The sequence below is a fragment of the Podarcis filfolensis genome, assembly GCF_964270895.1.
Source record: "Podarcis filfolensis genome assembly, chromosome: 12".
In the NCBI taxonomy this organism is placed as follows: Eukaryota; Metazoa; Chordata; class Lepidosauria; order Squamata; family Lacertidae; genus Podarcis; species Podarcis filfolensis.
This window is the reverse complement of record NC_139614.1, coordinates 56457556-56473869: the sequence shown is the minus strand read 5'-3', so window position 1 is coordinate 56473869 and position 16314 is coordinate 56457556. Positions and strand designations below refer to the sequence as shown.

General features: G+C 48.6%; 1 protein-coding gene across 1 annotated transcript in view; it reads right to left on the bottom strand.

Moving 5' to 3' along the window:
- LOC310745929 (uncharacterized protein) overlaps positions 1–16314 on the bottom strand; it is a 55640-nt gene extending 39326 nt beyond the window's left edge. Inside the window, exon 1 of the mRNA XM_083579230.1 lies at positions 15887–16314. Within this exon, the coding sequence (XP_083435356.1) occupies positions 15887–15943 (57 nt within the window). The 5' untranslated portion in view covers positions 15944–16314. The remainder of the gene's footprint in view (positions 1–15886) is intronic.

Below are 16314 nucleotides of genomic sequence, written 5' to 3'. Positions count from 1 at the left end.
TAAAATTTAAGATATTAACAGATGCAAAAGAAAGAGGGGGGTTTGCCCTGCCGGACTTAAAGCTTTATTATGAATCAGCGGCTTTTTGCTGGCTGAAAAACTGGCTGCTTCTTGAAAATACAGACATTTTAGATCTGGAAGGGTTCAATAATAGATTCGGCTGGCATGCGTATATATGGTATGACAAGGTTAAAGTTCATCAAGGTTTTAAAAACCACATTGTTAGGAAAGCATTATATAATGTGTGGACCCGGTATAAAGATTTGTTAGAAAACAAAACCCCTAGGTGGTTGTCACCAATGGAAGCCAAGGAAGTAAAAAAACTTAATATGGAATCAAAATGGCCAAAATATTGGGAAATTATAGAACATGAGGAGAGAAAAGTGAAATTGCAGAGTTATGAGAAATTGAAGTCAAAAGTAAGAGATTGGCTACATTACTATCAGATAAATGAAGTTTTTAAACAGGACAGGAAAATTGGCTTCCAGGTGGAGAGATCAAAATTAGAAACAGAGCTTTTGGAACCCAATACTAAGAATCTGTCAAGAATGTATAACTTGCTGTTGAAATGGAATAATAATAATAATAAATAATAATAATAAATTTTATTTATATACGGGATGAGACGGTTAAATCAGCTATGATTAAATGGGCACAAGACATTGGTCATGACATTATGTTTGCTGACTGGGAACAGTTATGGACTACCGGTATAAAGTTTACGGCATGTAATGCCTTAAGAGAGAACATTATGAAAATGACGTACAGGTGGTACATCTTGCATAAATCAAACCCTGCGTCCAGTCACGCTTCCCTTTGCGTAGCTCTGTTCAGAAGCTGATCTGGCAGGGGAGCAGAGTCGCAGCGGTCCTGTCCGTGTGAGATGAGGGATAAATCAAGTCCAGAGACAGTTCGGTTCTTATCTCTAGAAGCGTTTATTTACAAGCCATAAATCAGTCTCCTCCGTCGGAACTTGGAGGCATTCTCAGCCGTGCTTCCAAAAGCACACACTCGCAGCTTCTGCTGCTCACCGAGAAGTGAAACTGAGTGAGGAAACAGAAAGACTTTGTGCGTCACTTCTCTGCGACAAGCCCCTCCTTCTGCTCCCCCTCCTTTTCTTCTCAGACACAGGACACACCGGAGTACTGACCCTGTCAGTTCCAAACTCCACAGTACATGACCCCAGTCAAGCTTGCAAAAATCTATCATACGCCCAATAATAAATGCTGGAAATGTAAGGAAACTGAAGGTACTTTCTACCACCTTTGGTGGACGTGCCCAAGGATTAAGGTCTTCTGGGAAATGATTTATAATGAAATGAAGAAGGTGCTTAAATGCACATTTGTGAAGAAACCAGAAGCCTTTCTCCTGGGCATGGTGGGCCAATTGGTATCAAGGAAAGATAGGATGTTTTTTATGTATGCTACAACAGCAGCAAGAGTACTTCTAGCAAAGTACTGGAAGACACAAGAGCTACCCACACTGGAAGAATGGCAGACCAAGGTGAATGACTACATGGGATTGGCGGAGATGACTGGCAGAATCCGTGACCAAGGGAGAGAGACGGTGGAAGAAGATTGGAAGAAATTTAAAGTTTATCTTAAGAACTGTTGTAAAATTAATGAGTGCTAAAATGTTTTGGGTCAAGTAAAACAGAATTGCGGGGAAAAATAAATGGATATGAGAAAAAGGATTCAAAGGGGAAAAAAGTGTTATAAGCTGACATTGGGGCTTGCTGGAAAACTTCAAAACAGGGATGCAGAAAGGGGAGGTATGAGGAAGTCGATGAAAGAAGGTTTAGGAAAAAAAATGTGAAGAAATTATACGTGTTTATATGTTTGTTTGTTTTTGTATTGTTTTGTATTGTCTATTATTAAGTGTTAAAAAAACCAATAAAAATTTTATTAAAAAAAAAAAATGTATCAGGATGCACCTCGCCCTTAGTCTAAGCCGGTAGCCAGACGACACAGATTCCGGGCCCACGAATCAAGTTGTTAGAAATAAAGCAGGTCCCAGGATTTTGAGTCCTGGGGCCTTTCCCAATAAAACCTGAACAAAACTGGTGAAACAGCAAAAGAAATTTATTGATGCATACGCCCTTGCAATGACGAGCGTCCAGTGTAGACACACCCAGATTAGTACAGACAAAAACTTCTATCCCGTGTGCAAGAACATCCCTCCCCTATTCCCCATTGGTTGGGGAGCACCCCGTGTAATTATTTGCTAAGCCAAGCAAAAGAAAAGACCTGGAAAGAAATGTCTATTCTTTATTCTTGAGCCACTGGTAAGTGGCAGCAAGCTCTCCATCTGCTGACCCCTGCTGATTCAACTTTCCTTTTAAAACTATCTGGTATTACAACCAGCCTTGTAGCGCATGGAAGAAGGAAAGTTACATTTTGCCGGAGTCTTGCATCTATGGCAGGGGTCGGCAAGATTTACTGGGCATGGGCCGGACCACTCCTGTGGAGATCCTCCGTGGGCTGGACCGACGCAGTGTGATGCCGGAAATCACATCTGCACATGTCCGCAGCACCGGAAATCGGTTCTGCGCATGCCCAGACGCCAAAAATCATGCACAGAAGCGATTTTTGGCGTCTGGACATGCTCAGTTGCGATTTCGGGCATCTGGGCATGTGCAGAAGCGATTTTCAGAACCACAGAAGAGAGTCCCCCCACGTCCCCTGTGCCGGTTTAGAGCAGCGCACAGGGACTCGCTGAGCGGGTGGCTCGTGGGCCAGTTAAATGGCCTCCATGGGCTGCTTCCGGCCCATGGGCCTTAGGTTGCCGACCCCTGATCTATGGCCTTCAGCAAGGGAACATTCTACCCCATAGCAACATTATGCCTTAGAACAATCTAATAACCACTGCCTTGTGATTTTTTACTACGTTTTCATTTCCCACAGTCCATGTTTCTTATTTATTCAAGCGATAAAGCCTAACCGCCGGCAGATATGAATGATCCTGCACATCATTAAACCATACAATAGAAGCATTCTGGTTCGCATTTACCTCACAGTTTGCATTCCTTCTACTCAGATTCAACTTTTTCTGTGACCCTTTGCTTTTATGGAAAAAGCAACATTTCCCTTTCTGACAACTTCTACCGTGTCGCCTCCTTGAATTGGACGTCACATGTCTAGTCCTGTGTAATCGTGGATCTTTTTGGCCTGCGACTTATTCCTAGTCCCCTTCCTTCATCCGAAGGTCCCAGTTTGGTATACAACATTAAAACGCAATATTAAAACAACGGTTATAAGGATTTTAAGGTCTTATATATAGAAAATAAATATTCATAAATGTACCAAGCAAGCACATACATAAATGTATAAACCATATGTCTGAAACCCCACAGAAAAAAGACCTGAAACCATTTTGTCTCTCCCAAATGATCTCAAATATTTCTCTGCAAGGTTGAAGGAAATGGGAAATCTCCCCAGTGTCTCTTTGCTCACAAATCCTGTCTCAAGGGCACAGTTAAGATATGAACAGGGTGAGCCTGTGACCTGGATTCAAGAATTGACTAGTTATCATAACAAAAGAGTGGCCAGGATGCCCAGGTAATCCAAGAAGGTAACTTGGCAGACAGGATAAAAACAATGCACTCAGATTTCTGTTGTAGACCGCCCCTTCTCTGATGTACGTATGATGTATGGAGGGGTGGTCTTGGGCTCCAGGGTGGGCAGTTCAAAAGTCTATATAAGGGCTTGTGCACACGGTTCAGGGTCCTCCTCCTTTCCTGCGTGTGAGGGGGGCACCCTGTTGCAACAGCTTTAATAAAGATCAGGCTTACTAGCTGCTTTGCTTCTCAATATTCTCTGGTTTGCCTTTGTTGTTTTCTCCTACCGATTGAGAACCTAAAAAAGGACTCTATATGGGCTCTTGGGTACCCCATAAGGGAAAAGGAGCCATTTTTTCTTATAACACAACCTATGCAGGTGGCGCTGTGGGTTAAACCACAAAGCCTGGGGCTTGCCGATCAGAAGGTCAGCGGTTCGAATCCCCGCGACGGGGTGAGCTCCCATTGTTCGGTCCCTGCTCCTGCCAACCTAGCAGTTCGAAAGCACGTCAAAGTGCAAATAGATAAATAGGTACCGCTCCGGCGGGAAGGTAAACGGCGTTTCCGTGCGCTGCTCTGGTTTGCCAGAAGCGGCTTAGTCATGCTGTCCCCATGACCCGGAAAAACTGTCTGCGGACAAATGCCGGCTCCCTCAGCCAGTGAAGCGAGATGAGCGTCGCAGCCCCAGAGTCATCCGTGACTAGACTTTACGGTCAGGGGTCCTTTACCCTTACCTTTTACAACAGTAAAAACGAGCCGGGTCCTAAAAACACACAACTCAGGCATCAGAAGCCGGGTTCTAGAGATGTGTCTTCAGTATCCTATGGAAGCAGTGCAAGGAAGGTGGCAGGTATACCTATTTCGGGAGGGAGTTCCACAGTTTAGGGGCCGCCACAGAGAAGGCCCTGCCCTGGCGGATGCCCCACTGTGAGCCTCTGAGGGAAGAGAAATTACCGAGAGGTAGCACCCAAGAGGTTCTGTAAGGAAGGAGGATTCTGGAGGACAATGCCAGTTTGCGTCAGGGAATGAAGCCCACCTGAGCGTTCCATTCTCTCTCAGTTCCATAACTGCCACCTTGGGGACAGCATCATTTAACTGGTTCCACAGCAGTTGGCAAAGGCAAAGGAGGCCGGAATGTTTTGCCACATGAATCAAATCTCTTTTTTATTTTTTTAATTTTTTATTCTCTCTCTCATTTTAAATAAATTGATTTATTTGGTTTTTTCAAATTAAAATTTTACCATCACAAACATACAACATAAAAACAAGATCCCAAAGAATCTCCTGGACTTCCCTGCTCTCCTTTATGGGTCCTATTATTAATCGTTTCCTTCTGCATCTTTTATGATAATCCAAATCTTTTACATCTCCGTTATATCCAAAATTCCTCATGAAACTACAAGCGTTATTCAAAGACGATCCAAAGCAACTGTTTAAGGATGAACAAGGATGAACAGATAACACCCCAAGACGAGAAGATAGTAATAACTGGAATATATGCACCAAATGAAATAAAATGTGAATCAAATTTCGATGCAATGATGGGGTTGGGCTTGATAACCTTTAGGGGGTCCCTTTCAAGGCAGCTCTGAATTTTCTTTTTCGAATGATGGACTGACTGTGATCGGTTACTAGTTAAACACCTGGCTAGTTCAGAGGACAACCTCAAACTTGGTTCAGAGCTTTGAGAACTTAAAAGAAGAAAAGTCACTTCATCCAGGAACAGTCCACATCTATTTTGGCCTATTCCTGCCTCTTTTTCTCAAGTGTGATGCAGACCATTCATAACGTGGGGATATTCTTCACAGCCGTGAGCAGGGCAGGGGAAGCGAAAACAAGCGACAACAATTACTGGTAACTACAAACTTGTTCACTGCTCCTGCTCAGGTGGCGCAGAAAAAGCATTTTGCTTCCCAAAATTCATTTTGATTGTGCAGTTCAGGATATAGAAGGCAGAATACAGGAACCCAGAGCTTTCCAAACTGTGTGTCGCGACACGTCAGTGCAGTGGTTTTCAGCCCGTGTGCTGTGGCACCCTGGGGTGCCTTGAAAGATGGTCAGGGGTGCCTCTGGCAACCCTGGCCTCTGCCCCTTTCCTTCCCTCCCTCTCCTGATGCCCTCTTGTGTCTCTGCCTCCCAAAGGCTTGCGTGGCTGTTTGTGGCAGCATCCCTGGCTACAAGCTCCCCAGGTGAATGGGGCCTCTGGGGCTGAACAGGGGGTGCTTCTCAGGCCCCTGTGGGGCAGGGTGAGGAGGCACCTCTCAGTGGGGCAGCTCAGAGACCAGGGGTGGCGGCAGCGCCCAGAGGACTCCAAAAGAGAGGGGAGAGGAGAGGAGACTGAGGGAACCCTCCGCAAGGGAGGGTGTTTGAAAATGGGTGAGGGGCTGCCGGCTCTGCAGGCAAGGGGTGGCATAACTGGGCTCCTGAGCCCCACAGGGGAGCCGCAGAAAAAATGGACTTGGTCAAGGGAGCTATGGACTCCAAAAGGTTGCAAGCCTCTGCATTAGTGATTCGGTTTGTTGCACCAACACTCCTCCCAGGGCTGGAAAGGGGCTAGTTTAACCTCTGGTTTGCTAGTGGAACTGAATTGAAATTGAAATTCTTTATTGTCGCTTGTACAACTTGTATGCAGTGAGATTACACGAGCAACCCCCACGCAGCTCTCTTAGTCTTAATTCCCCTTGTTTACTGAAAGTCTGTTGCCCTGTTGTTCTCTTTTCATTCAGCAGCCTAACAGCCCACGGATAGAAGCTGTTCTTTACCCTGTTGGTGCGACTAATCCTGCTTCTATATCTTCTGCCCGAGGGCAGATCAAGAAAATGCCTTGAATGACTGTGCCACGAAATGATGCGTGTCTAAAAAGTGTGTCACCAACGTGAAAAGTTTGGAAAGCTCTGCAGTAACTGATAGAATCCCACAGGGTGCAGTATTAGTGTGTGAAAACAGACAAGATCCTCAGGTGGAGATGTCCGGCGCCATCCTGGCACCTTCACTTGGTCGCAGGTGGCCAATAGGCATGTGCAAAATGCGCCTGGCTAATTTTGAACACTGCTCCTGCATAGATTAACCATGCGCTGAGTGGGACTTTATTTCACCAGTCCTGAATCTCCCAGCCTTCAGCTTCATGGGTGTCCATGAGTCACGAGAGAGGAACTTTTTCACTGTGTCGTTCTGTAAACTTCTATCATGTCACCTGAGTGAGCGCCCCAAATGCCAGAGCGAGGCGACGAGATCCGAGCAGACGGGTTCTGCCTCCCTGGCGTGATTAGAGAAGGCAACCTGTTATCAATCGAAATAGCAAATGTGTCCGCAAGGATGGAAGACGGTCGTTGGCAGGCCAATTCTTCCGCGGGCGGCTCTATCCCCACATCATCCCTCCTGACAGGTTTTCAAAGCTGCCAGCCCCCATCAGAAGCTCCCCTGCAGGAAAGAATTGCTGGCCCAGAGGCTCCGCAGTCCAGGAATTAAGCCAATGGTTGGGAACTTGGGGGGGCCAAGGCGTTTCACCGCCACCTCCCTTCCTGCCACCTGCGTCGCCCTCAGGAACTGGCAGAGCTTTGCCAGGTAAAAGACCACCTGTTGGAAATGCCAGCCCTTTAAATAGAGCATCCATCCTTTGAGTGGCAAAGACAGGGGCATCTGGAGGGGCCAGGAGGGAAGCAAATTCATCTAATTTATATCTTGACAACTGGTTATGGTTTCCCCAATTGCCTCAGTTATCCTTTTTAAACGGTCTGCAAAGCTTCACCCCAATGTTAGATCCTTTAACAGGGGTCCACAGATCCTGGCAGGAAGAGCCTGCTGGGTCAGGACAATGGCCCATCTAGTCTAGCATCCTTTTCTTGGGTCCAGACGCACATGGGAAACCTGCAAGCAAGATTAGAGCACAAGAGCAGATCTCCCCTCCTGGGGTTTTCATAAACTGGTGTTCAAAAGCATTGGTGCCTCTGACCATGGAAGCGGAGCAGAGCCAGTGTGGCCAGGAGTCTTCGACAGCCCTCTCTTCCATGCAGTGTTCGAAATTAGCCAGGCGCCAGGCGCATTTTGCTATTGGCACAAGTGTTTATCAGCTCCACCTGGTATGCAGGCTGAGACCCTCCCTGCCCGCAGACTGTCTCGCCAGAGTGGTGCATGCTCTGGTTATCTCCCGCTTGGACTACTGCAATGCGCTCTACGTGGGGCTACCTTTGAAGGTGACCCAGAAACTACAACTAATCCAGAATACGGCAGCTAGACTGGGGACTTGGAGCGGCCGCCGAGACCACATAACACCGGTTCTGAGAGATCTGCATTGGCTCCCAGTACGTTTCCGAGCACAATTCAAAGTGTTGGTGCTGACCTTTAAAGCCCTAAACGGCCTCAGTCCAGTATACCTGAAGGAGCGTCTCCACCCCCATCGTTCTGCCCGGACACTGAGGTCCAGCTCAGAGGGCCTTCTGCCGGTTCCTTCGCTGCAAGAAGTGAGGCTACAGGGAACCAGGCAGAGGGCCTTCTCGGTGGTGGCACCTGCCCTGTGGAACGCCCTCCCACCAGATGTCAAAGAGAACAACTACTACCAGACTTTTAGAAGACATCTGAAGGCAGCGCTGTTTAGGGAACCTTTTAATGTTTAATAGGTTATTGTATTTTAGTGTTTTGTTGGAAGCTGCCCAGAGTGGCTGGGGAAACCCAGCCAGATGGGCGGGGTATAAATAATAAATTATTATTATTATATTATATTATGTGTAGATTTCTGGGTGCCAAGCTGGCGAGCACAGTTTAAAAACTTCCGCCTTAGTCCATAGTTAATTCCGTTTCAATTTCCTCTGTGTGTGTTTCTCCTTGCATACTGGGACAAGTGAACTGTTGCAAGAGCAAGCTGGAGTCAAGCAGTGTAGTTGAGATTGTAGAATTGTGGCGTTAGAAGGGACCCCGAGGGTCATTTATTCCAACCCCCTGGCAAACGAGAAGTTCCGTTGTGGCGACTGCAACCTAGATTCAAGCTGGCATTTGGTGCCTGGCGTATATACCTGAGTTTCTAACACTGCCTCCTTGAATTTGTCTAATCCTTTTTTTACACCATCCATCTTGTTGGCCATCCCTGTTTCCTGTGGGAGAGAGTTCCACAGTTTAACTATGCACTGCCTGAAGACGGACTTCTTTTATGTCCTGAATCTTCCAATATTCAGCTTCTATGCGATGCCCATGCGGTCTAGTGTTAGGAGAGAGGGAGAAAGATGTTCCCCGTTCCACTTTCTCCATGCCATACAGAATTCTACAAATTTCTGGACTATATGGAACTTGCCGAACTGACTGGGACACTCCCAGACCAGAGAGAAGAGACGGTGGAAGAAGTTTAAAGGATATTTGAAAAAATATGTTCATATTTAAATCTTAGAACAGCTTTGGAAGTGGATATAGGCTGTAGGGTTAGAAGTAGAAGATAGGGTATTTTAAAATAGTATTACTTGTAAGGGATAAATAAAATGTGAAGATTATTATGGTAAAAGTAAGTGTGATAAAAAAATGGTTAAAAATTATGATATATGTAAACTGCTAAAGATGAGTTAAAATGAAAATCAGATGGGGGGTCTTGGGGAAGGTCACCTAACAATGTTTAGAAAAAATAAGGGTAAGACAAGAATTTGTATTGTTTGTTTTTCTGTTTATGTTGTTTATTTGTGTTATAAAATGAATTGAAAAATGGGGCGGGGGGAGAGAATTCTACAAATTCGCCTCTTACCCATCGTTCCTCCAAACGGAAAAGCCTCAGATGCTTTCCTCACAGGACAGTCCCCTCCATCCCCTCCATCGTTTTGGTACCCGCCTGTGAGACCGGTAATGTACCGCGATAGCCATGCACTTCTTAAGACAGCTGCTGCTTGTTTACCATTGCATGCACCCCCTTCTACAAAAATAATAATAATACCCCAATTCCACCTTGGAGCCTCTGCCAGTGCTCAAGATGCAGCCGGGAGTTTGCGCTGCAGCCTAGCGACTGCTGACGTCTCCTTGCCAAGCTCATTTCCCGTCTCCCGGGGGACGGCACACGGCTGATTTGAGAGCTGACGCATCCTGGCACACCATAGGTAGCACTCTCAGTTCCGAGGAGTCACTTTGTTGAGGTCTTCATTCCAGGAACCTCTTTGGCTCGGCTCCCGGAGTGGCACGTGACAACCGCCAATGGTGCCCTCGTCACCTAAGGGTGACACCTAACGCGCGAAGATCAGCCAAGGAAATGCGTGTTTTGATTGCAAGGCGCATAGGATGACAGCCTTTTCTCTCTCACCTGCGGATCTTAGAAAACCGGAGAGAAATCTGCCCCAAAGGTCCTACGCCCTGGTCAAGGGGCGAGGGAGGAGGAGAAAGGTCCAGCAGCCGGGCGAGCTGTCTGCCTCTTTGCAGTAATTCAGCAGTGTAATAAACAGAAATCTGCCCTTATTCCCTTATGGGGGACACAAGAGCCCTTGGAGAGCCCTTTGCAGGTTCTCCATCGGTCGGAGAAAAGAACAGAGGCCAACCAGAGAATATTGAGAAGCAAAGCAGCTCGTAAGCCTGATCTTTATTAAAGCTGTTGCAACAGGGTGCTCCCCTCTCATGCAGGAGAAGGAGGAGGACCTCGAACAAAGGTGTGCCCACTCTTATATAGACATTTTAAATTGCCTGCCCTAGAGTCCAAGACCACCCCCAGAAACATCATACCTACATCACAGAAAGGGCGGTCTACAGCAGAAATCTGAGTGCCTTGTTTATCTCCTGTCTGGCAGGTTACCTGTTAATACTCTCTTGATTGGATACCCTAGGGAGCCTGGCCAGTTTTTTGTAATGATAAATACTTAGTTCCTGGGCCAGGTCACAGGCTCACACCCTACTCATATCTTAAATTTGCCCTTAAGACAGGATTTGTGAGGAAAGAGACAATGGGGAGGTTTCCCACTTTGACCCTGCGGAGAAATAATTGAGGTCAATTTGTTCAGGACTTTTTTCTGTGGGGTTTTCAGACATGTGGTTTATATATTTATGTACGTGTTTGCTTGGTACATTTATGAACATTTATTACATACCTAAGACCTCAAAATTCTTATAACAGTAGCAATTCAAGAACAGCTGGATCCGGTCAACAGCCCATCTAGTCCCACATCCTGTTCTCACAGTGGCCACAGAGGAAACCTGCAAACATCTAAACCCAAGAGACCCCTCTGGGATTTCCAGAAACAGGTATTCAGAAACATCGCTGCCTCCGACTCTGGCTAGTTGCCATACATAGCCCTCTCTTCCTCCACGAACCTGTCAAAAAGCTGGCCCTTTCGTACACAAACACACCGCAGCAAAGTTTTCCCCATCTGTCGCTCCCCCTTTTTAACAAGCGATTGTTTTAACAGGGGTAATAAGTTGCTGGGGCAGATCACAAAAGTATCCCGAGAGTATCCGAGAAATTGTGGATCTGTAATGCCCATTTTAAAGCAACCTTGGAAAAGCTCCAGAATTCAGGTTTTGCAAAGAAGCCAAATGTCCATCACACAAAAACGACTAGGAAAAACTAGCCTCTGTCTTGGTGGGCTTCTTGCAACTGGATGCACAACCCAACTATGGGAACTGCGGAGAGACAGATAAGAAAGGAATCAACCATCCCTGGGGTGAAAGGCTGGAGTTCACTGAGAGGCGACCTGCCTTCTACTCATCAACCGAGGGTTGATTTTTAATCGAAGAGGGGCTGGGGGTCAAATCTCTCTGGAAGCTGTTTTCTTTGATGGGGAAAGCGTTTCCTGCAACCTCAAGTGCACAGGCAATGGCTGCAATGAGGCAAAGGCTCTCTGTACGCGCTCAGACACGCTCTGGCATGTCTTGTAACTGCACATGTTTGGTGAGGAAATTGGCTCCCAGGCTACGTTTGGTGGAGTCTGGAACGGGTCACGGCTTTGACAGCAGGCCTTGGCATGGCTCAGTCATCCTGTCAAGAAAACGAATGACGAACCCAAAGAAAGCTATGATTGCAATTGCTGCACAGCACAGGGTTGGACCCCGCAATTCTATGATTCTGTGAAAAGCAGGCCAGGAAAGAAAAAGGACTCCCAGGGGCAACATGGAAGAAGTTTATAACATTATGCACGGCAGGGAAAAAAGTTTTTCTCCCTCTCTCAGAACCCTCAAAGTGGTGGGCAAAAGTGGGATATAAATGCAAAGGATAATTAAAAATAAAAATGTTGCCAGACGGCAGCGCTCCTTATCCTCAAGCGGCTCAGCCAACGGTCAGCGAAGATGGGACATCTGGGGGTCCAAGGTTGAAGGGCAGCTGTCTCAGAGCAGTGTCCTGAGCAGGTTTACTCAGAAGCAAGCCTCCCTGTGGCCAATGGGGCTTATAGCTGTCACTGCAATCCTGCTTGCTCAGGAGTAAATCGCACTGAGCTCAAGGGAACCCCATCTTCGGGTATCAGTGGGGAAACAGACCAAACTAGCCCAGTTGGAACGGAAAAGCACAACTCCATCATGTTACAGGGTTTCTTTGTTTTTTAAGAGAAAAAATATTCAGGAGACCAGAGATTTAATGGGACACAGGTTCAGATCCAGCACAGAACCATCCCGTAAAGAACAACACTATAATGCAGTGCTTCCCCAACCTTTTTCGGCCACCAGCCTCTGGCTCCATAAACTCATCCCCAATGCCCCACACCCTACCCTTTTAAAAAAACATGATTCAGAATTGCAAAACCCACAAAGGAAGACAGCAACACCACAACATTCCAACAAGCAACGCTTAATTGTGCATTCATCCAAAATCCAATTTAAGCTATGATGTTTAAATAATGCAACAAAGCTTATGCCTGGGAGGGAATCCCTCGGGGGGGGGGGGGGACTTCCAGCTCTACGATGAGTTTGATCCGCTGAGACCAGCTTTCGGGAGTCTGGTAGCCACTTAAACATTAAACCTCCAGCACCTCCCTGCTGCCCCCTTAAAAGGTAAAGGGACCCCTGACCATTAGGTCCAGTTGTGACCGACTATGGGGTTGTGGCGCTCATCTCACTTTATTGGCCAAGGGAGCCAGCGTACAGCTTCCGGGTCATGTGGCCAGCATGACTAAGCCGCTTCTGGCGAATCAGAGCAGCACCGTTTACCTTCCTGCTGGAGCGGTACCTATTTATCTACTTGCACTTGGATGTGCTTTCAAACTGCTAGGTTGGCAGGAGCAGGGACCGAGCAACGGGAGCTCATCCCGTCGCGGGGATTCGAACTGCCAACCTTCTGATCGGCAAGTCCTAGGCTCTGTGGTTAAACCCACAGCACCACCCACGTCCCTGCTGCCCCCTTTGTGCCTCCCTAAGTCATCCTAACCAACTGGGGGGACGCACTGCCCACTTTGCAAACCACTGATGGAGAAGATGACAGAAGCTAATCCCACGCCGAGTCAGACCGAAAGCCGAGAGCTGAGACTTACCCTAATGCAAAGGCCAGATGGACGGGTGGGGAGTAACACAGGCAGCCTGCTCAGGTGGGATCCATCAGAGACTGACACCTAAAGAAGGGTCCCTTCATTCAGACTGCCACTCACCCAGGGTGCCTGTCAATTTTCAGTTGGCAAGGGGTGAACTCATCCGTCCCAGGGAATCGGGAATTTTTTTCCTCCTTCTCGCTAGCAAATTACATAATCACCTCCTTGAGGGCTGTCTCATCTTCTCTGGAGGCAGAACCCTATTAATTAACAGCACAGGCTCACACCATAGCCAAGACGGGGGGGGGGGGAAACCTCAGTCATGCACAGGGTTGGCAGGGAGCCTGCCAAATCGGCCAGAGTCGAGCCCAGACGCCGGAAGGGAGAGCACGCCATCCGAAGCACCGGCAAGACTCGGATGCACACAGTCCTAAGGCCGTGTTCTGTTGCAAGGGGCAAGATCTAGAAGGGAAGCAGGAGATCCTATCCCAGCTTCCTCCAAAGACTCGCTCTGCAAGGCACGGTTTCTCTGCTTCAGTTGCCCGTCTGTGAAATGGGCACGGCCGACTGGACCGGGGTCTCCTGAGGCTGGCTGTTGTGCAGGTGCTCTTTGTAAATGAATATAAGGATGCTTCCGGACAGCCTGTTGAACTGGACATTAATCCTGATTCATTTACAAGAGAGATTAGTTGGCCTTGGCTACGGAATGAGCACCATGAACATAAGAAAAGCCTCCATCCTGTTCCAGACCAGATGTTATGAGAGAGGGAAGGGAAACTGTTCTGGGCTCACTTTCTCCAGGCCACACCTGATCTTAGAAACTCCCATCATTGTTGCCTCTTCCTCGTCTTTCCTCTAAACTAGGACATCCCCAAGGCTGCGGCCACCGGGTTTGTCTGTCGGGGTTCTGGGTCAAAGCAAGTGCCCCCTCCCCATTCTCCCCCAATTCCTTTTCCGAAAGGAGTCCAATTTTGGGGGGGAAATGGATTTGCTGCGTGAGTCTTCCCAATCCACAATAACTGCACAACTTGCAGGTGCCAATTTGCGATTGACTCCTGACCGGAAACATCGTCTGGAAGCCCCAATAAGTCATTTTAACTGAGGCTCAAAGCGCTTCCACACTGATCACGCCAACATTTTATCACAAGCACAGGCTTCCATAGTGCACGCTATTTCCTGCCCAGTTTTAGGGTCATGCTCCTCACAGAAGTGAGGTCTGCAATTGTGGCAAACGTTCACACAGCCTATCAAACGTGGTTGAGTTTCAAACCCGGTTTGAAAACAAGTACCTTCCACATGAATCATGAGAACCGGCTCCTTAGGATCAGAATATTTTTTAAAATGGTTTTTAAAATGCCCAGGACTGTACCGCAGCGCTTCAGGGGCACAGACAAGCAGCCCAACCAGTGTAGAATAGAGCCTATGCCATCTTTCAGAGTTACACAGAACTCCTTGTCAGAATCTGCATTCTTCCCAACATCTAATTCCATCCAACTGGGAAACTTGCAAATTCCTGCATGCCTAGAATTTGGGTCATTTTTAAAAAGAAGAAGAAGCAAACACTCTTATATGGTTTGACTGTACCTATTAAAGAGATTCAACGCTTTCTTCTTAGCTGTACTGAACCCACACATAAGAACAGCATATATTTTAATTTGTTTCTTTCATTTATATGACACCTTTTCCTCCAAGGAGCTCAAGATGTAGTTATTCCCCTCATCATTTAACCTCCAGAACAACCCTGTGAGGTAGGTTAGGCTGACAAAGGGAGCGACTGGCCCCAGGTCACCTAGTGAGCTTCATCATGGAGTCAGGATTCGAACCCTGGTCTCTCAGATCCCAGTCTGACATGCTTACCATTATGCCACATGTACTGACTGCGGTGCCGAACTGGGGTTTAATCCTCTGGAGACCTCCCGTACCAAAGAGGCAGTGTGGTGCAGTGGTTAGAGTGTCAGACTGGGATCTGGGAGACCAGAATTCAAATCTCTACTCAGCTATTAAGCTGACCTGGCCACTGTCTCTCTGCCTGAACTACTTCACAGGGTTCTTGTGAGGGGGGAACCATCAGGAGCTATCTATTAGGGATAGCTCAGTTGGCAGAACATGAGATTCTTAATCTCAAGGTCCTGGGTTCAAGTCCCATGTTGATTCCTGCATTACAGCGGGTTGGGCTGGATGATCCTTGGCGTCGGTCCCAAATCTCTGCTTCCAGGTCAGTGGTGAAGCTTCTCTGCCTGGCATGCAGAAAGTCAAACCTTCAACCCCTGACAGCATCTCCGGGTAAAACTAAGACTCTGAAAAGCTGGAGAACACTTGTTGCCAGTCGGATCTGCCTCGCAGGGTTGTTGTGGGGGCTAAATGAGGACGAAGACCTGGCAGAGAGCCGGGTTCAAATCACCCCACTTGGCCAGGGCCATCCCTGGGTGCTCCCTTGGGCCACTCGCCTGACCCACCTCGCAGGGCTGTTGTTGCGAGGATAACACGGGGAGAACCACGCGCGCCCCCGGGAGCTCCTTGGAGGAGAAAGCGCGCTATGAATGCAATGCATGAAATATATAAGAGGCGACGAGGTTTTGCAAGGGGAGGGACCCCCGCCAGCCTCCGCTTCCAACACCCGGCGCAACAACGCCGAAGTTTCCCCCCGGGCTCGGCGCTGCTCCCCCCGCGGCTCCCCTTCGCCCTCCCGGCTCTCTCTGCCGCCCATCGGGGACCCCCCTCACCTGCCAAGTCCGGAGCGCCGGTGGAAGTTGCATGCATGCAGGGCGCCGCGTTGCAATTGCATTGCACTGCGCTCCATGCAACGTCTGCACGCATGCATTGCCTTGCACGCCCGCAAAGGGGTCTCCCCGCGGTCCGATGCGTCCCCTCCGGCGCGGATGCAGCATTGCAAAAATAAAAAATAAAACAGACGCAGCCCTACCTGGGGGGCAGCCTCCGCCTCCGCCGCTCCGCCTCCGCGGGGACCCCCGGGCTCCATCCTGCTGGCCGATCTCCGCGGGGGCGCAGGCAGGCTGCGCGGGGTCTGCGCGGAAGAGCCCCTGCCCGCCCGGCCGCCGCTGCGCTCATTCCATGGCCGGGAGAAGAGAGCTTCAAACAAAACGCCCGGCGCAAGCCCGGCCCGCCCGGCCAGGCTGGGAAACGTAGTTCGCGCACCCCGCGCGGGCGCGGAGCCCAAGGGCGAGGGGACTACGGATCCCGGCAGCCCCCGCGCCGGGACGGAGGGGGAGAGGCCGGGCGGAGGGATGGAGGGACGGGTGGGCGAGGGAGTGAATGAGTGGCAGGCGCCAAGCCTTGGCCGAGAGCCCGGGAGGCGCAGCCAGGAAGGGCCTCCCCGGAGGAGGAGGAGGA